The following is a 21,860-nucleotide window of genomic DNA, read 5'->3' on the forward strand; positions in this document are numbered from 1 at the left end:
TTTCAAATCAGCAAGTTTTCCATCTCACACCCATTGTGTGTGCGCTACTTAAACATGGGCAAAACAACAACGAAGTTTGGAATACATTGTACAAATAGCATAAGGATATTGAATTTGTTGCCTGTAAGGCTCAGAAAGAAGCAGCAGTTTTCATTTTAATGGGATGAGACTGAGTATTTTGCCCATGATGGAGTTAGATTTGGAACTTCACAGGTAGGAAAAGAGGATCATACGTACAAATTATTGCATTAGCATAATGGAGCCCTGTAAATGTTCGGACATCCCTTGCTATTTTCCTGCCTGTGTGTCCCCTCATGAAGAAAAACATACTCAGTAATTCAATCTCAGAGTGTGTTGCATAAAGCCTTGATGAGTGCCCTTCCCAAACAGGTCTTCTTCACTGATTTAATTGACTGGACCTAATTGTAGACTTTACATTTTTCCTAGGTACATTTCATTCTGTTTGAGTTTATCCCATCGTGATCTTTTAAAAGTTATCCTGTCAATCAGAATTAATGCTATTTTTGTAGGTGTGATGACATTGTGGCTGCATTTTTTAATTGAAATTTTATTGAAGTAATTCTATCTAGATTTACATGCAGTAATAAGAAATATACTGAGAACCCAGTTTTCCCCCCAGTGGTATTTTGCCAAACAATAGTAGAGTATCACACCTAAGATGTGGACACCATTGATACAATCCATCCATTTTATTAAGATTTCCCCAGTTTTACTCATGTGTGTATAGGTTTGTGTATTCACCGCTGTCAAGATACTGAACAGTTTCAACATCACAACAGTACTTTCTGTTGTCTTTTTATAACCATGCCTACCTCCCTCCTACTCCTTTCCCCACCATTCCTAACCCCTGGCAAACACTAATCTGTTCTTAATTTCTACAACTTTGTCATTTCAAAAATGTTATGTAAATTTCATACAGTATGTAACTTTTGGGGATTGGCCTTTTTCACTCAGCATAATTCCCTGTAGAGTCATCCAAGTTGTTTTGTGTATCAAGAGTTTGTTCCTTTTTATTGCTCAGTACTATTCCATGGATATAAATAACAAAATTTGCTTAACCATTCACTGTTGAAGGACATATAAATAGCATAAGGATATTGAATATGTTGCCTGTAGGGATCAGAAAGAAGCAACAGTTTTCATTTTAAAGGGATGAGACTATTTTGCCACATGATTCCTGTTTGGCTATGGATATACGTGCGCAGATCTTGAGTGATACAAATTTTCATTCTAGGGGATAAAGACTATCTTGATGGATTTTATTTTACTTATATTTCATTTTTATGTTTGCTCATGACTGAGAGCTTATAAAATTGTATATCTAAATAATTCTAAATAGTAAAGAATCATAAGCAGTTAAGGTAACTTTGTGTTGTAGTTTAGTTGGCAGCACGGTTATTACCATCCATGTGGTGGTATGAAAAATAACAATGCATCTTACTCGTATGTACCACCTCTTCTTTATCCATTCATCCATTGATGAACACCTAGATTGCCACCATATCTTGGCTATTATAAATACTATGTAATGAATATATGGATAGACGTGTTGCTTTGAAGTAGTGTTTTGGGTTTCTTCAGATAAATACTCAGAAGTGGAATTACTGGGTCCTTCTTTGTCTCTGGTTATAACCTTTGTTTTAAAGTCTGTTTTGTCTGGTGTAAGTATTGCTGCCCCAGCTTTTTTGCTTTTTTTCATTTTCATGAAATATCTTTTTCCATCCCTTTACTTTTAGTCTGTGTGTGTCTTTCAATCTGAAGTGAGTCTCTTGAAGGCAGCATTTGTAAGGGTCTTATTTTCTTATCCATTTGCCACCCTATGTTTTTTATTGGAGAGTTTAAACCATTTAAATTTAAAGAAATTGTTGACAGATATGTAGTTATTGACATTTTATTACTTATATTTTTGGCTATATTTTATTTATTTTTTAATTAAATTACTGGGTGACTTTGGTTAGTAAAATTATATGGGTTTCAAGCGTACATTTCTATAGTACATCATCTATATATCCCATTGTGTATTCACCACCCAGAGTCAGTTCTCCTTCCATCACCATATCTTTGACCCCCTTTTCCATCTCCTACCACCCCCCATCTGTGTTTATGAGTTTTTATTTGTTTGTTTGTCTTGTGTGTTGCTTTCAGTTTTCTATCACACGTGAGTGAAATAATGCAGTACTCGACTTTTTCTGTCTGACTTATTTTGCTTAGCATGGTCATCTCAGGATCCATCTATGTTGTAGCAAATGGCAGTATTTCATCTTTTCTTATGGCTGAGTAATATTCCATTGAATATATGTGCCACATCTTCTTTATTCAATCATCTATCAAAGGACACTATAGTTGTTTCCATGTCTTGACCACTGTGAATAATGATTCAATGAACATGGGGGTACATATATCTTTCTAAATGTTGTCAGATTTTGGGGGAAGGTACCCAGAAGAGGGATTGCTGGGCTATATGGTAATCCTATTCTTAATATTTTGAGAAACCTCCATACTGTTATCTGGAGTGGCTGTATCAACTTAGATTTCCACCAGCAGTGTATGAGGGTTCCTTTTTCTCCACAGCGTCTCCAACACTTGTTATTCCTTATCTTGTTGACAATAGCCATTCTAATAGATGGTATTTCACTGTGGTTTTGATTTTCATTTCCCTAATAGCTAGTGAAATTGAGCCTCTTTTCATATATCTGTTGGCCATTTGTATGTCTTCTTGGGAGGAGCGCAAGATTGTTTTTTTGTTGTTGAGTTGTATCAGTTCTGTATATATTTTGGATATTCGGCCCTTATCAGAGATGTTGTTTGCAAATATCTTCTCCCATTTGGTTGATTGTCTGTTTTGTTGACAGTTTCTTTTGCTGTGTAGAAGCTTTTTAGTTTGATATAGTCCCATTCGTTTATTTTTGCATTTACTTCCCTTGCCTTTGAGGTCAAATTAATAAAATCCTCTCGGAACCCAAGGTCTATAATTTAGTACCTATGCTTTCTTCCATGTACTTTATTGTTTCAGGTCTTTATTTAGGTCTTTGATTCATTTTGAGTTAATTTTGGTGTATGGTGACAGATAGCTCTCTAGTTTCATTATTTTGCATGTGGCTTTCCAATTTTCCCAGCACTATTTACTTAAGAGACTTTCTTTTCTCCATTGTATGTTTTTGGCTCCTTTGTTGAAAATTGTTTGCCCACATATATGTGGGTTTATTTCTGGGTTCTCAATGCTATTCCACTGGTTTGTGTGTTTGTTTTTCTGTCAATACCGTGCTGTTTTGATTATTATCACTTTGTAGTATGAACTGAAGTCAGGTCTTACTCTTTTTTCTCCGGATTGCTTTGACTATTCGGGGTCTTTTGTGATTCCATACAAATCTGATGATTTTTTGTTCTATTTCTTTTAAAAATGCCATTGGGATTTTGATGGGGATTGCATTAAATCTGTATATTACTTTGGGTAATATGGCCATTTTAACTATGTTTGTTCTTCCAATCCATGAACATGGAATATTTTTCCAGTTCTTTATGTCTTCTTCAATTTATTTTAATAATGTCTTATAGTTTTCAGTGTACAGATCCTTCATATCCTTTGTTAAGTTTATTCCTAGATATTTTACTCTTTTTTTTTGGAAGTTGCAAAAGGAATTTTTTTTTTATTTCTTTTTCTGAAATTTCATTGTTAGCATATACAATGGATCTTTGTGCTGTGATTTTGTAGCCTGCAACTTTACTGTTTTTTTTTTTATTATTGTTTCTAAGAGTTTTTTGTTGGAGTCTTTAAGGTTTTCTATATAAAGAATTACGTCATTTGCAAAAAGTGACAGTTTAACTTTTTCATTCCCAATTTGGATGCCTTTTATTTCTTTCTCTTGCCTGATTGCTCTGGCTAGAACTCCCAACACTATATTGAATAATAATGATGAGAGTGGACATCTCTGTCTTGTTCCTGATCTTAGAGGAAAAACTTTCAGTTTTTCACCATAAAGTATGATATTAGCTTAGGGTTTTTCGTATGTGGGCTTTATTATGTTGAGGTACTTTCCTTCTATACCCATTTTATTAAGTGTTTTAATTATAAATGGATGATGTATCTTGTCAAATTCTCTTTCTGCATCTATTGATATAATTATATAATTTTTATCCTTTATATTGTTTATATGGTGTATCACATTGATCGATTTGCCTATGTTGAGCCATCCTTGTGCCCCTAGAGTGAACCTCAGTTGATCGCGATGTATAGTCTTTTTAATATATTGTTGTATTAAGTTTGCTGGTATTTTGTTTAGGATTTTTGCATTTGTATTCATCAGAGATATTGATCTGTAATTTTCTTTTGTGTGTGTTATCCTTACTAGGTTTTGGTATTAGGGTACTGTTGGCCTCAGAAAATGACTTACGAAGTATTGCTTCTTCTTCTATTTTTTGGAAGAGTTTGAGGAGGACAGTTCTTATATCATCTTTGTCTCTTTGGTAAAATTAATTAGTGAAGCCATCTTGTATCAGACTTTTGCTTTTGGGGAGGTTTTGGACGATTGTTTTAATTTCCTTACTGTTGATCCGTCTATTTAGATTTTCCAGTTCTTCATGATTCAGTCTAGGAAGGTTATATATTTCTAAGAACTTGTCCATTTTTTCCTAGGTTATTGAATTTGGTGGCATATAGTCCTTTATAGTATTCTTGTATGATTCTTTCTATTTCTGTTGTATCCATTGTAACTTCTCCTCTTTCGTTTCTGATTTTGTTTATTTGTGTCTTTCCTTTTTTCCTTAGTGAGTCTAGTTAGGGGTTTGTCCATTTTATTAATCTTTTCTGTTAATAAAATCTTTTCTGTTAATCTGGTCTGTTTTGTCAGATATATGTATAACTACACCTGATTTTCTCTGAATGCCATTTGCTTGGAGTATTGTTTTCCACCCTTTCACTTTGAGTCTATATTTGTCCTTGCAGCTGGGATGTGTCTCTTGAAAACAGTATATGGTTGGGTTTTGTTTTTTGATCCAATCTGCTACTCTGCCTTTTTATTGGTGAGTTTAGTCCATTTATATTTAGGGTGATTATTGATATATGAGGATTTCCTATAGCCATTTTATCTTTTGTTTTCTTGTTGCATGGTGTTTCCATTGTTTCTTTGCCTTTGTGTTTCTATCTGTTTTAGTTTTAGTGATATTCTGATTTTTTCCCCTCTGTTCTCTCTTTTTTATGTTATGTATCTCAGTTCTGAATTTTTTTTTTGAGTAGTTACCACTAAGTTTATGTAAAAGAAAGTTTTATATATATAGTAGTCTTCTTTCTTCAGCATGCATCTTATTATCCATTCCCCTTTGCAAATTCAGAACTTTACTCCCTCCCCTTTTATGTTTTTGTTGTCACAAATTATCCCTATTTATGCTGTGAGTTCATTTCTGAGTTGTAGATTGACTTCTTCTTCTCTCTTTCTTTTTTTATGTTTTTATCTCCTTTGCCCATCATATTATGTTTAAGTGTACAGTGCCCTATTCTGTGAAGGGTTTGCCATTTTCTGCTTCTGTCTGTCTGTTAGTCATCTTACTCATTGTTTTGTATCCTTCTGTCTTTTTGTTTCAGGTAGAATAACCTCTTTCAGTATTTCCTGTAATGCAGGTCTTGTGGTGGAAAATTACAACTTCTGTATATGTGGAAAGGTCTTTATTTTTCATTCATATCAAAGGATAACTTTGCTGGATATATTATTCTTGGCTGGTAATTTCTTTCTTTCAGTAGTTTCAATATTTGATTCCACTCCCTCCTGGCTTGTAGAGTTTCTCTTAAATATTCTGATGGTAATCTAATGGGCTTTTCTCTGTTCTTACCATCTTCTTTTCCCTGGCTGCCTTGAGAATACTTTCTTTGTCATTAATTTTTTTTTTTAAATGATGGCTTCCCTTTCTTCCTTCCTTCCTTCCTTCCTTCCTTCCTTCCTTCCTTCCTTCCTTCCTTCCCTTCCTCCCTCCCTCCCACCTTCCTTCCTCTCTCTCTCTCTCTCTCTCTCTCTCTCTCTCTCTCTCTCTCCCTCTCTCTTTCTTTCTTTCTTACAGCTCATAGTAGCCCATGTGGGGATCGAACCGGCAACCCTGGTATTACCAGCACCATGTCCAACCAACTGGGCCAACCAGCCACCCCTCTTTGTCATTAATTTTTGACAGCTTCCATATAATGTGCCATGGAGAAGGGCTATTAGGATTGAAACAGAACTATCCTAAAGTTCTGTTTGCTTCTTGGATTCGAAGATCTATTTCTTTCCATAGGTTTTGGAAGTTCTTGTTGACTATTTGTTTGACTAGGCTCTCTGAGCCCTTCTCCCTCTCTTCTCCTTCTGGTATACCCTTTATTCTTATAGTGCTATTTCTGATGGAGTCAGATAGTTCTTGTAGAGTTCTTCATTTTTTAAAACTCTCAAGTGTCTCTCTTCTCCAATCTGTGTCATTTCCAGATTTCTGTCTTCAATATCATTAATTCTTGCTTCCATCTGGTCAACTCTATTTCCTAAGCTTACTATTTCAATTTTCATCTCTTTTATTGAGTTCTTTATCTTCAGAATTTCTTTTTGGTTCTTTTTAAAAATTTCAATCTGTTTGGTAAAATATTCATTTTGTTTATTGATTTTGTTTAAGAGTTCATTAACTACCTATCTGAGTTTTCTTGCCATCTCATTGAGTTTTTTTCAGAACTGCAATCTTGAATTCTCTATCATTTAAGTCACATATTTCCATGTCTTTAAATGTACTTTCTGGAGATATTTCATTTTCTTTCTGTTGCCTTGTTACCTTGGTTATTCCTGATAGTTAATGAGTTATTTCTCTTCCTGGGCATCTATGGGAGTGAATTCTGCAGCAGGTTGATATGAAGAGGTCTTTCTTTTGTTTTCCAGTAGGTTAGCGCTGGAGCATTTTATTTTCTCTTGCCCTGTCCCAGCAGAGCAAAAGATTTTAATTTTGATGATGTCCAATTATAAAATTTTCCTTTTATAGATCTTGTTTTCAGTGTCAAGTCTAAGAACTCTTTGCCTAACCCTGAAGCTTTTCTGTTATGTTTTAGAGTTTACATGAAGTCTCTGATCCATTTTGAGTAAATTTTTGAATAATGTAATGTGTGAGGTTAAGCTTGAGGTTCACTTTTTTTTTTTTTGCCTGCAGATGTCCAATTGCTGTAGTATTATTTGTTGAAAAGGCTATCCTTCCTCCATTGAATTGCTTTAATTCTTTTACCAAAAATCAGTTGAGCATATTTGTATGGTTCTATTTCTGAGATCTCTATTATATGCTATCAGTCTATGTGTCTATTGCTTTGCCAGTACTATACAATCTTAATTACTGAAGTAATTACTTAATTACTTCAAATTGGCTAGATTGATTCCTCCCACTTTATTTTTTTTCAATTGTTTTAGTTTTTCTAGTTCTGTTGCCTTTTCTTATAAATTTTAGAAAAAGTTTGTCTATGTCTACAAAAAACCTTGCTGAACTTTTAATAGAAATTGTGTTAAGCCTGAATATCAATTTTAGGAGAATTACCCTTTTAACTATGTTCAATCTTCTAATTCACAAATGCAGTATGTCTCTTCATTTATTTAGATTTTCTTTGAAATCTTTCACCAGCATTGTGGAGTTTCCCCCATACAAATCCTATATATGTTTTGTTAGATTTACATCTATTTCTTTTTTCTTGGAGTGGTTGTAAATAGTGTAGTCAGCCCTTTGTATCCACAGTTTCCTCATCTTTGGATTCAATAAACTGCCAATCAAAAATATTCAAAAAAACTGTTACATTGTTGCTGATGTGCACTATGTAGTTAGGTCTATGATGGTTGTGCCTCTACTGAACATGTTAGTACAGGCTTATTTTTCTTGTCATTTTTACCTAAACAATACAGTATAACAATTATTTATATACATATACATTGTATTAGATGTTATAAATAATCAAGACACGATTTAAAATTTATGGGAAGATGAGCGTAGGTTGTATGCAGATAATATGCCGTTTTATATAAGGGACTTGAGCATCCGAGGAATTTGGTATCTAGGGGGGCGAAAAAGGGGCTATTGGAACCAATTCTCCACAGATAACAACAGACGATTGTATTATTATTTTTAGTGTATAAGTGTTCATTGCTAGTATATAGAAATACAATTAATTTTTTATGTTTATCTTGTATCTTGTGAACTTGCTGAACTCACTTATTAGTTTTTGGAGTTTTCTTTTATAGGTTCTTTGGGCTTTTTTACACAGCCATATCATGTCATCTGCAAATAGGGGAAGTTTTACTAATTCCATTTCAATCTGTGTGCTTTTGCTTTTTTTATTTGCCTTATTGCAATTGCTAGAACTTCCAGCACTATGTTGATAAAAAGTGGTGAGAGTGGAAGTCCTTGCCTTATTCCTGATTTTAAGGTGGAAAACATTTAGTCTTTCACCATTAAGTAAGATGTTAGCTGTAGATTTTTTGTAGATGGTCTTTATCGAGTTGAGATAATTCCCTGCTGTTCCTAAATTGAAGGAAAAAAACCCCTTTTTATTATGAATGGGTATTGAATTTTATAAATGCATTTTATGTGTCAATTGATATTATTGTATGATTTTTCTTCTTTAGTTTGTTGATATGGTAGATTAGATTATTGATTTTCAAATGTTGAACCAGCTTTGCATACTTGGAATAAATCTCACTTGGTCATGGTGTACAATTCTTTTTATGCATTATTGGATGTGGATTGCTGAAATTTTGTTGACAATTTTTGCATCTAAGTGCTTGAGATATATTGGTCTATAGTTTTTTTGTTTTGTTTTTTAAAATACATATTACTACCTTTGTCTGATTTTGGTATCAGAGTAATACTGGCCTCATAAAATAAATTGGAAAATGTTCTTTCCTCTTTTATTTTTTGGAAAAGATTGTGTAAAATTCCTGTTAATTAAAAAAATATATATATTTGGTAGCATTCTCCAGTGAAGCCATCTGGGCCTGGAGATTTCATTTTCAGAGCTGTTAAATTATGAATGGTAGCTTTCTATAGCTGACTAGAGAAACGTTTTGTATACTTTACCAGAGGAAGGATGTCAGAGAGGACCATGCCCCACCCTCCTGCGCCACTCCACTGCAGCTGGCTCTTTTCTTTTCATCCTTTTGGTGATTGCAAGTTTAGGGGTGGGGAGGACAGGAAGCTCCCCTTGTGGGTACCCCAGGTGTTTCCTCACAGGGCAGTCCATGGATCCTGGGGGTAGGATGGAGGTATATCACCAGGGTTCTACATTAAAGAAGCAAGGGAAGCAGGTGGGGTGTCCCCGGCAACCCCCATCCCCTCGTGGTCACAGAGCATGATAACGAAAAAAGGTGCCAGTCTGGAGACAGGCACAGAGATGAAAAGTCCTGGGCAAAGGGCCTAGACCCCCCCATGCCTCCCACTGTGCTCTCAGATGTTATCACTGCAATTATAACAGCAAAGGGAGGCAGGTGTTGGGCATTAAAAGAAGAGCGTTTGACAAGGAAGAGAAGGACCATAGCAGAGGGTCCAGATTGCACCCTGGGTTACATACAAGGGTGATCTCCAGGGCTGTCCAAAGTCCTTATGAGGGCAGGTTCAGGTTTTTTTTTTATTTAAATTTTTTATTGGGGAACAGTGTGTTTTTCCAGGACCCATCAGCTCCAAGTCGTTGTTTTTAATCTAGTTGTAGAGGGCGCAGCTCACTGGCCCATGTGGGAATCAAACTGGTGACCTTAGTGTTATGAGCACTGTGCTCTAACCAACTGAGCCAATCAGCTGCTCCCGCAGGTTCATTTCTCCAGGCCTCTTCTGTGTGTGAACTGTAGACCCACTATGTACATGCTCAGGGCACACCACATACACCTGTATGAGTAGATACTTGTGTCCCAGGCTGGCTTAGGGGCCTGCAGTCTGCCTGGGGCAGAGTCTCCCAGCTATCTCAGTGCTTTTTTGGATTGGACACCCTCCACAGCCTGCACCTCCCAACTGTCAGCTGTTGCCCCATTTGGCCTTGTTGGGGGATGCGAAGGGATGTGCTTTAGATGACAGTTGCAGGAGAAGGAGGTGATGAGAGGCTGGCAGGAGCCTGTATGGATGTGTCAAGTAGGGATGGGAGGCTCAGGTTTATGAAACTTGCATAAGGTCCCATAGTAAGTGGCAGAGACAAGGCATCTAGGTTGATCTGACATAAGAGTTGTAAACAATGTGCCTCAGTTTTGTCATGTATACAGTGGACAAACTAATAGTCCTTACCTCCCAGTATGGTCATGAGGATTAAATGAGATCATCATGTAACAACCTAACATGTGGTCTAGATAGAACATGGTAAGTGCTCAACAATATTAGCCATTATTAATATTAATACTAATATGCCATTTTATCACCAAAGGTAGAATTAAAAAGATGATAGGAAAAATTTAGCATTATCACAAGTATAATAAATTAGAAGTGTTTCTGGTTCATAAACACGGGAAGCCTTTCATTACAAACTAATTTAAAGCTGTGGCATTCCCCCTACACGAGCCCACCTGTCAGCCTGTCTATCTGCTTTGATCCCAGATGGAGTTGCTGTTCTGCCTGCCCCTCAGAACCTCTCTGTACAATCAACCAACATGAAGCATCTCTTGATGTGGAGCCCAGTGATTGTGCCTGGAGAAGTGATACACTATTCTGTTGAGTACCAGGGGTGAGTTTGTTTGGTTGTAGATTTTCTGCCTTAGTCAGTAGTTGATTGCTGGGGGGACAGCCCTTATTTCAGAGCTGAAGGAGGCTTTTTGAGCCCAGGGGTAGATTAGTTCTAGTGACCTGCCTCCTCTGTCTGAATGAGCATTGGGAGAATCGAAGAAGCAAGAGACATTGTCCTGAGGATTTTACAGGGAACTCTCTGGGAACCATAATGTGTACAAAACATATGGTGGAGCTTCTTTTCAACAGTGAGTCCACTTCCTAATGCTGAAGAAAATCTTAAGAAATGAGTTTGACTCTGACTTGAGGTAGAGAAGTCGTCGGAGACTCAGATCGTTGGAGGGTGGAGGAGGCCTCAGTTTTCCTGTTTATGAGCTTGTCCCTAGGAGCCAAAATTTTGACCCTAATGGTCAGCTGGCCCTGGCGCCAAGCAGGCTCTTACTCCTCTGCATGTGTTTAGACCTCTGATCCATTGAAGAGCAATAGGGACAGAGAAGGTGCTCAATATATTTCGTTAACAATGAATACAAACTGAGGACCTACATATGTAGACATTCTTCTCGGTGCAGGGTACAGTTGACAAGGTTTCTGGATACAGGGAGCTTACATTTAGAGGAGGAGACAGACAGTAAAAAAGGAAAGGAAATAAAAACCTAGGTTTGCATTGTCCAGTGTGGTAGCCACTAGAAATAGATAGCTATTCAAATGTAAATTAATTAAAATTAAATGAAAATGTCTGTTGCCCAGCCACACTAGTCACATTTCAAGTTCCCAATTAGCCACATGTGGCTCTGGCTAGCATATGAACACCAACCATCAATACAGAACATTTCCATCGTCACAGGAAGTTTTATGGGGCAGCACTGCTCTAATTCCAGGTAGTAATTAGTGCTAGGAGGAAGCTAAAAGGCTGATGCAATAGAGAGTTGACTCCATGGCTCCCTTTCATTAGGTGGTCAGGGAAGGCCTGTCTGAGGAGGTGATATTTAAGCTCATATGAAGGACAGGAGGAGCCAGCCAATGCGAACAGCAGGGGCAGAGCATTTGAGACACAGTGAACCGCTGGTCAGAGGTCCTACGGTAAAAAGAGCTCAACAAGGACCGTGTGGCAAAAACAGTATGTGTGGGGGTGGAGTGGGAGAGAGGCCGAGAGTCTTGTAGGCCATGGGAAGAGTTTGGATTCCATTCTAAGTGGTTTGGAAGCCATTAAGGATAGAAATGTCACGATTTGTTCAGTGATGAATGGTTTGAAAAATAGCAGGAGTGGAAGCTGGACAATCAGTCAGGAGACCATAGCAATGCAAGGGACGACAGTAGCTGAGACTGGGGTGGTGAACACGGAGATGGAGAGACCTGGATACATTGGGGTTCATGCCTCGGTTTCCCTTGCCTGGTGACAGAAGGAGTAAGGAAGAATGAATGGCTGGTCACGGAGCAGAGTGGAGGAACTGGAGTGTGGAACGAATGCTTACTTGTATTTTGCTGACTCATAAAATGTGAGTGAATGAGGCAGTTACTTGCAACCATCATTGAGCCTGTGTAGCAGGGGCTGTTGTGAGGCTGTGCTTTTCTTTCCTTGGCCAGAGAGTATGAGAGCCTGTACCTGAGCCACATCTGGATCCCTAGCAGCTGGTGCTCATCCACCAAAGATCCTGAGTGTGACATCACTGACGACATCACTGCCACTGTGCCATACAACCTTCGTGTCAGGGCCATCCTGGGTTCACAGACCTCAGCCTGGAGCACCCCGAAGCACCCTTTTAATCGAAACTCAAGTAAGATACTTCTCTCTTTACTCCCCCACCCCCAGCAGCCTCCCCTTCAGGAAATAGCTTCTCTGAGACTTTCAGGATTCTTTTCAGCATCAAATTAGTCTTGCAAACCCAGAGAGTACTGTGAACACAAACAACACTAACCGGTCAAATGAAAAAATTGCCAACTGCTTCCTACATGCCCTAGTTCTCATTTTGCAAGAGGCTTTGAAGTTATTTCTTATCTCGGTCAGGATCTGCAGGTAGTGGAGATACTGTTTTTGAGAACCTGGAAGGAAAGCTGCTCTGGAAGTGGGGAGATGGGGTTAGGATCTTTCCAGCCTGATAGTGCCTCAATAAATCTTACACTGACTCTCATCTAGTGCCTAGCTAACCCATGTTTGTTGCCTGTAGGAGCAGCTTCTATGGGCAATAGAATCTGTACATTTAACAGAGATACCAGGAACAATTGCCCTTCCAAGGTCACTGGGGAACAACTTTTCTATAGCAATAGTACCTAAAAAATGATTGAAAAAGACGTAAGGGAAGAATACAGATAGGCGGCCTAATATGGCAGAGCACAAGCAATGGCCAATGTAAAAAGTATGTGTTTATTTGGGAGCAGCAGGAGCGAGGACTGAATGGCCAGGGGGTCAGGAAGCAGCTGGTCACATGTAAAGCGCTTTCACATGAAGCTTGATCAACTCAGTAGAGGAAAGACATGGAAGAAGAGAGGCTCTAGGCCAGGTGTGTCTTACAGAACAATCACTCTGGCTGCTGTGTGGAAAGGAACAAGCCCGCAGGACAGGGGAAGAGTGAGGAGGTGGTTGTAACATGCCAGCTAAGCCAAGATGGGTCCTGCTCCCAGAAGTGGAGCACGAGATAGGGAGGAGATGACAAATTGGAGACATGCTGAATTGGGACAGAGCTAAAGGATGAGTTATTGAGAGATTGAGTTGGGGGAGACAACGATGGTGTCCAGCTTCCAACTGCGGTTGGTTGAATGTCATTCAAGGCAGAGAACCCAGGAGGGCTGACAGTTCTTGAGGAATAGGAGAGATTCCTGGCTTTGGGCTCTTTGAGATTGAGATTCCTACAAGATAATCATGCCAAGATGTCTTTTTGGCAGCTGGAAATCAGGCCCTGGGGCTCAGACATGTCAAGGCCAGACACACAACATAAAGTTAGTAGCTAAAGGCTTTGGAGCAGATGCGATCGTCCAGGTACAAGATATGAGGACAAAGAGAACAGGATCCTGGGAAACCTCAGGGTTTAAAAAGCAGATGGACAGAAGGGCACTACTAGGTGGGCCGGCAGGTAGAGGGGTCATGGATAGGAGCACAGAAGAGCTGCTGTAGGCCTGAAGGAGGTCCCTAAATGGGTTCTTGAGAAAGTGGCTTCATGGAACGGTGGGGATGGTGGTTAGGCTGCCAGGTGGAGGGTTGAGTGGAGGTGGGAAGGAGCAAGGCAGCTCCTGCTCTGAGACAGGTGTGGGTGACAATCTGACCTGTTTTCTTGATGTGGCAGAAGATCCTCTGTTGTGAATGAGGACAACAGGTGGTTAGGTGCAGCATCAACAGTAATGGGATGAGTCAAAGGTTACCGAGGAGTGTATGCACCCAAGCTAGAAGGGGCTGAAGCAGGTGAAGATAAATTTGAAGGGGAAGTTGGCCCTCTAGAGTCAGACAGATGTGGTTCAAATTCCAGCTCAGCCATCGATAGCTGGGTCCCTGACTCCTCATTTGTAAGAAGGGTGATAGTTTGCCTCACGCCGTAGTTGCGGGGACCATATAAGATGAAATGTTTAAGTGCTCAGTGCTGCGCTAGCCTATCATAGCATTCCGCTATTGAGAAGAGGTGGGACCATTGGAGTGTGAAACCAAAGGGAATTTTAGTGCAGAATGTGGGCTGTTTTGCTCAGACACTGGGAGGTTACAGTGGAAGCAGTGGGATCCCAGTGCCAAGCACTGGGGGAGGCTGAAGGGCACTGGAAGGTGGTGCAGCTCTGCCTCAGCCTGCAGTGCCCAGGTAGCACCCAGCACCACCTTCCTCTGGCTTCTGTGAGCACGAGGCTCCAACCAAGACTATGGCTGGGGGCTGGCAGCTGTTGTTGGAAAGGAAGGCATGAGTCAGAGGGAGATAAGGAGGCGCCTACAAAGCCATGCGAGTGAGGTTACAGTAACAACTCGTGCTTGAGAAAGCCGGTATCAACAGGGAAATGTCTTGCTGCAGGAGGAGCTGAGGAACAGGAGTGTCTATACCTACACTGGAAAGTGGAAGATGCAGGCCTGTGTGACCGCTGTACAGGTGGAGTTAGCTACAGAGCTGGGATGGAATCGTGACTGTTAAGGGCACTAAGTCTGTTCTTTGAAAAAGGCCACCTTGACTTCTCCCCAAACATATGAAAAGTCTAGTTTTAAGGCTATCCTGAAAAAGATCTAGTCTTACACGGAAGACTTTTTGAGAGCAGAGCTTAACTTCGATTGTACATTCAAGTCACACGGGATCTTTAGAACTACTTACGTCTGGGGCCCATCCCCAGAGTCTGGTTTAAATGATCTATGAGCATTCTGTTCATGAGGAGTTTAAAATTCTCTCCAGGTTATTCTCATGCAGAGCCAGAATTGAAATCCACTAGTACAGAGGCTAAACATCCCACACAGCAGTCTAGAAGCTTGGAAAAGACATGGGCTCAAATTCTGGCCATTAATTGTGTAACTTTGGGCAAGTCACTTAACCCCTCTGAGTCTCCGTTCCGTCATCTGCACAACAGGAATAGTATTTAATTTCTTAAGCTTGTCGGCTGGATTAAATGAGTATGTAGAGTGCATAGCACAGAGGTTCCTGCCCCAACACTGTCAAAATATTCTCTGAATTGAAATGACTTTAGACCATTTTTTTCTAAGTCTATTCTCAATAAAGATGGAGATCAGAGGATCCAATTCTAATAATGTTTGACCTAAAACTGGAAGAGTCAAACAACCCCTTCCTTCTGGAGGCGTTTCAGAGGTAGTTCTAGTGGTGCGCTGTGCTTACATGAAGACTCTGAAGTGGCTATGTTTCGCACAGTTGGTCCCTGACTTTCCAAGTCCTCCTGTCCTCTCCAGGCAGCTCCTCAAATGCCAGGAAATGCTTTGCTCTCAGCAAGCTCCCTATAGGAACCGACTTTCTTTGAGTGTCCACTGACCCTAATGCAGGTGGGGGTGGGATTTAGCCCAGAACACACTCCATTCTACTTCCCAAGCCAAGGCCAACCATCAGGGTGGCCCTTCTGGTCCTGCAGTGTCTGGATCTGAGAGGCAAGCATGGATCTATCACCACTAGCCAGGGACTAGAGACTGCCTGTGTGGGGCCTTCTGCTCTTGGTCTGCTGATGGGAAAGTATCCATGAGGCTGCTGGCCAACCTATTTGGGATCCAGCAATGTGAAAGATAGTGTTTGTGCTTATGCTGTAATTTCCAGAGTTGATTATTGGAATTTGTAAAACCCTCTGATTTTCCAACATCCCCCATTAAGGATATGAGATGAAGAATCAGGCCGAGAATAGAATGGCTAAACCATCCACAGGCTGTTGATTTGCTAATGTTTGAAAATTATCAGCAGCTAGTACACCTCACTAATCCATATGAATTGTACTTAAGTCTTTGTAGTTTTTTAAAAATTTTATTTGCTCACCATTCAAAAAGCATTTACTGAGCACCTGCTGAGTACAGGACAGTAATAATATCCATGCTTCTGCTGTGAAGCTACGTCCACCCCCTCCCTTCCTACAAGCCTGGCAAGTTTCCACTGATGACTTGGTCATGGTCTCCTAGGACAGAAATCAGTCCTTTCTGGGGCTGGCTTTGATTTTCCTCTTGTCTTGCCAACAGCCATCCTAACCCCACCTGGAATGGAGGTCATCAAAGATGGATTCCACCTGGTTATTAACCTGGAAGACCTGGGGCCCCAGTTTGAGTTCCTTGTGGTTTACTGGAGGAGGGAGCCTGGTGCCAAGGTGAGATTTCTGAACGTGGTGTTTGAGTCAGGCTTTGGGGAAGGTGTCACAGACCTCTGAGAAGTGGGTGTGAAAAGCTAGCCCCTGCAGTGCTCACTGACTGGGGTGGCCTGACGATGAGCAGGCCTTAGTGAATTGTGTGAAAGGCTGACAATCCCAGTAGCCTCCTCTTCAAAGAACTACCTTGGTCCAAACCCAGGCCTTGGCTGGGAACCTTCTCAGGCCAGATTTGCTGAAGCATGGGGGCTGACTCCTTGCTCTAAACTCTAACATAGTTGGATCCACAATACTTTTTCAATGCATTTCTTCTTCTTCATCAGCTTGTCTTCTCAGCCATTCTCCCTGGTATGTTGAGGGGCAGCAGACCAGGGTGTTCCAGATCAACTGGATGATTTCAAAATCATCTGAGGCTCGCTGGCACAGGCCTCTTGAGGGTGTGTATCTGGGCAGGGTGCAGAAGTCAGGGCAGAGAGCCAGCAGCTGGCTTATGGATAAACCTGTTTAATTATAAGCCGGTGGGTCACCCAGAATGCCTAGATGGAGCAGTGCCCCTCCCTGTGCGATGGCTGCTGTAGGCTGGGGGCGTGGGAGGTCAGGTCTCCCAGAGGGAATGGTCAAACAGCAGCAGTCATAGCAGAACAAGGAGTGGAGCTTGAGCAGGAGCTAGGGGACAGTCAGACTGTGCAAGTCCTATGCAAGCTGCTATGGTGACAATGCCCACTCCAGTTAGCACACAAAAAATATAGACTTTATCATGAGGATTTATATGGTACGATAAGGGGGTCTCACAGAACTATGACCAGAGCTGACCCAGAGCCAGGCTGTAGCACAGCTTCCCTTACCCAGGGACCCTCGCGTTTGGAGTCCTTGCTTCCCTCTGGTGGGTCCTCTCTATTGTACTCTTTCTGGGACCGTCTCCCCAGCTTACTCCCAGGCTCTGATTCCTTATCGCTTCTTGCTACACATTCCTGTGGCTGTGCCTCACCAACTCCTCAAGCTCCCCTCACTGTGTCCTCTTCCCTTTGTCCCTACTTCTAGCTCCAGGTATTCAGGTATCCAAGACCAATTCCCAGGAGAGGAAATCTGATTGGTCCTGCTTATTTCATCAGGCCAAGTTTAGGGGTCACATGTTGCTAGCTAGCCTCTGATGGACCCTTTGCATGTTAGGGGCACCCCTGACCTCACAGCAATGTCTGGGGGACAGGGCACATGCCCCAGTACCCATGCAACAGTGGCTGTAGGTTGGGTAGCTTCCCCTGAAAGGCGATATGGGTAGGTGTAACGGACATTAACAATAGTTTCCAGTATTTATTCCTGCTAGGTCAGGGCTCAGTGGTAGGACATAGCATTGCCAGCCAGGCAGATGGAGTGGTATGGGGAACAGATCAGGGCCTGGGCAGGAGGGAGCATGCAGCTCCCTCAGATTCTTTGGGATGGAGCCCACTCCCCACCCTTGGAAACTGGGAGGGCCAGTGCTGCTAGAGGAGGATATACCAAGTCATCTGGGCTTGGCCCAGACAAGCCTCCACAGGTTCAGATGTGGAGCACCAGCTTCAGGGGGTGGGTATACTATGTTTCCCTGAAAATAAGACCTAGCTGGACCATCAACTCTAATGCATCTTTTGGAGCAAAAATTAATATAAGACCCGATCTTATTTTACTATAATACAAGACCGGGTCTTACTATAATATAATATAATATAATATAATATAATATAATATAATATAATATAATATAATACAATACCAGGTCTTATATTAATTTTTGCTCCAAAAGACGCATTACAGCTGATTATCTGGCTAGGTCTTATTTTTGGGGAAACACAATAGGTGGAGGGATGCATAAATGGATAAACAGACGGGTGGATGGCTGGCTGTTTGAAGAGGCACTCCCACCAGTTCCATTGTTCCTGGGTACTGCCTCCTGCCCCTGCTAGCAGCAGTGGCCATGCCAGGCCCCTGGCTCAGTCATATTTCTGACCTTCAGGTTTTTGCCCACATGTTATCCTATAAGAGAAGTCTTCCTAAGCCATTCTGTTTAGTACCTCCTCATTTCTCTACCTTCTTGCCCTGCTTCATTTTTCTTATTTCCCCCTGACAAATATTATATATCGTCTCTCTTCCCCCATGCAAGTTCCATGAGAGCTGGGACTTTGTTTTGTTCGATGCTATGTTCCAGTGCTTATAACACTGCTTCGCACATAATAGGTGCTTATTAAATAAACAAATATAAATGAATGAATTAGAAGGAATATTCTGTATGCATCCTGGAAAGGAAATATCTGTAGCTTTCCTTCCCTGGCTCTTCTCTTTCTTTCCTGTCTTATTTCCTTCAACATGTTAACTGTTTTCTGGTCTCCTAAAGGAGCACGTCAAAACTGTAAGGAGCGGGGGCATTCCAGTGCACCTGGAAACCATGGAGTCAGGCGCTGTGTACTGTGTGAAAGCCCAGACGTTCGTGAAGGTCATTGGGAGGCAGAGTGCCTTCAGCCAGGCAGAATGTGTTAAGGTGCAAGGTAAGGACGGCCTGTCTGTTCCCTGGAGTCCTGCACAGGTGACAGCCCCTCCTGGTGGACACTCGGCGGCCTGTTGGGTCCTTCAGTTCTGAGTTTCCCCTTGGTTTCACTGACCTGCCTCCCCCATCCCCAGGCTTGATGAGTTCCCGTAGTGAAAGCGTGCTTCACTCTAATTCCCCTAGAGGTAAGCGAGTCCACCTGGGGGCTGGCTGGGCATCACTTGAGCAGTTACTGGGACACTTTCCCCCTGAAAGCTCCCTAGGCCTGAGGTCAGATGTCACAAGGCTGGTTTACCAGGAGGATGCATCTGCCTGTGAATCAGCTGGGTTGCAGGAGAAGCAGCTGGGGGCTTGAGATTCAGACCTTGTGAGGAGGCAGCCTATTGTATATCACAACTGCTTTCAGCTAGAAGGGACTTTATGGGAAGCCTATAGACTCCTCTTGTTTGACTTAATTTTTTTCCCTTGAATTTTTTATGGTCTAAAACCCCACAATGTTTAAAAAACCTTTAACGAGAAACAAAACAAAACACACATCCCATAATTCTGTCACTCAAATACCACTAGTGACATTTTTGTGTATAACTTTTCAGCCTTCTAAAAAAGTAATTACTATTTTGAATATTTAGTATATTCATAAGGTTCAAAAAATGATAAAATACATGTGGAGACTCTCCTTTCTACTCATCTTTTCCATCCTTATAATTCCTACCCACCCATAGGTAATATATCCTAAAGACGTTTAAACGCATATAAAGTAAATGCGAATATATTTATATATATTTCCCTTCTTTTTTGCACAATAATAGCATACTCTATGCGCTTTTCTGAATCTTGTCTTTTTTCCTTTATATATCTTGTAGATTTTTCCATATCTATAAAGGACTTCCTCATTCTTTTTCCAGTTACATTGTATTCCATTGTTTGCATATATAACTACTTTAGCCCCTATTTATGGGCATTTAGTTTTTTCACCAGTATTTTGCTATTACAGACAATACTTTAATTAGTTACTTTGTACATAGATCATTTTGCTAGTATAGTTGAATGTTACATTGCAGGAAGTAGAGTTGCTTGGTTAGAGGTACACACATTTGAATTTTGACTGCTGATCCCCGATTGCCCTCCAAAGGGGTATTATCTTTCTATCGTTGCCCATGTATAGACACATGTTGTAGTCATATTGCACATATGCTTCGCACCTGCTTTTTCACAAGTGTCCATAATATTTCCCATGTAGATTTTCTGATTACCATTTGATGCTACTTGTTAAAACCATAGAAGTCAAGCTTGTTAAAAAATTCAAACAGAGAAGTATATTAAGTAAGATATACATGTTGTGCCCTCAGGAGGTTTGTTTTGGTGAGCTTGGCATTTACTCTTCCAGGCGTTGTGTAAATAAATACCAGCCAGTACTCACGGGCCCAAAGTTCTGTAGCTTGCTTGTCTTCAGTTACTAGTACACTGGCATACTTTTTCCTGTCAGTGCACATGGATCTACCTCATTTTTTTTTTTTTTTTTTCAGGTATACAAAAGAATGTGATAGTTAGACATTTATACCCCTCTCAAAGTGATAACCCCCTCGCCCAGTCTACTACCCCTCTGACATCGTATATAGCTGTTACAATTCCATTGACTCTATACCCTATGCTCTACTCCACACCCCGTGACTACGGTATATGTATATTTAATTATAGTTGACACTCAATATTATTCAGCTTCAGCTTCAGGTGTACAGACACTAATTAGAAAAAATATATGAACCCCTGTGTTTATTGCAGTGCTATTCACAATAGCGAAGACACGGAAACAACCAAAATGCCCATCGGCAGACGACTGGATTAAAAAACTGTGGATCTGCCTCATTGTTAAAGAAGATGCATAATAAGCCAATATATAGATGTGCCAAAATATATGTAATTAAACCCTATTAATAGGTATATTCTGTGCTTTCCAGTCTTTTGCCACTACAAACCATGCTGCAGTGAACAAGCTTGCATATATCCTCATTCTCATTTTAATAGCTAAATTCCTAACCTACCAGGCTGATGTCCCAAAATATATTAAATCATCCCCTATTGGGGGTATTTAGGTCATTTCCATTTGCTTTTGAAGATGATGTTCTCTGATGGATTCCTTCATTCAATGAGTATTTATTGAGCATTGGCTATGTGCCAAGTTCTGGTTCAGTACCTGGGATACAGCAGGGAAGTCCCTGCTCTCATGGAGCTTAGCTTCTAGTTGGAGAGACAGGCTCCAGACAAATGAATGAAGGAGACAGTTTGCCTTGATGGTACGTGCTATGAAGACAACGCACAGAGCGTGCCCGGAGATGGTGGGAGGTGTAGGTATGCCACTTCGGGCAGAGAGGATCCCTGATTGGGGGGCTGTTCCTCCAGGTCCAGACGTTGCTATAAACTGCTTTTGGCCTATAATTGTTTCCTTTCCTGGAGCTATTTTTTTTGGAATCCACTCACAGGAGGAGATGAAAGGGTACGAACATTTGTCTATCTCCTGATATGTACTGCCAAAATATCTTCCAAAAGCATGGAAACAAAGTGAGGTGTCCCCAGCCACACATGCGAGACCACCTGCTTCTCTGCCGCCTCTCTGGCTGTGCCACCCTTCACGTCTCCGGTGTGCCCAGAGGGGCTGAGTTGCTGAAAGGTTACAGTGAACAGAGTGATGGGAAAAATAACCCATCTTCTCTCTGCACCTTCAGATGCTCCTGGTACTTCCTCATCCATTTACTTAATAGAATGACCATAGGCTTTGGAGCCAGCCCAACAGGTGTGACCCGGGCAAGTCACTTAACCATAGTAGGGGCTTGATATATCGTAGTTATTATGTGGCTGTTTTCTCAACTGCAGTATTTTTCTCCATAATGTGAATCTGTGCCAA

At 41.0% G+C, this 21,860-nt stretch overlaps 1 protein-coding gene across 1 annotated transcript in view; it reads left to right on the plus strand.

Moving 5' to 3' along the window:
* The window catches only part of IL20RB (interleukin 20 receptor subunit beta), a 34,973-nt gene that overhangs the window by 6,997 nt on the left and 6,116 nt on the right, over positions 1-21,860 (plus strand). The window contains exons 2-5 of the mRNA XM_033133292.1: positions 10,570-10,696; positions 12,280-12,470; positions 16,319-16,443; positions 18,809-18,959. Coding sequence (XP_032989183.1) covers positions 10,570-10,696; positions 12,280-12,470; positions 16,319-16,443; positions 18,809-18,959 — 594 coding nt within the window. The remainder of the gene's footprint in view (positions 1-10,569; positions 10,697-12,279; positions 12,471-16,318; positions 16,444-18,808; positions 18,960-21,860) is intronic.

This window comes from Rhinolophus ferrumequinum, chromosome 17 (assembly GCF_004115265.2).
Source record: "Rhinolophus ferrumequinum isolate MPI-CBG mRhiFer1 chromosome 17, mRhiFer1_v1.p, whole genome shotgun sequence".
In the NCBI taxonomy this organism is placed as follows: Eukaryota; Metazoa; Chordata; class Mammalia; order Chiroptera; family Rhinolophidae; genus Rhinolophus; species Rhinolophus ferrumequinum.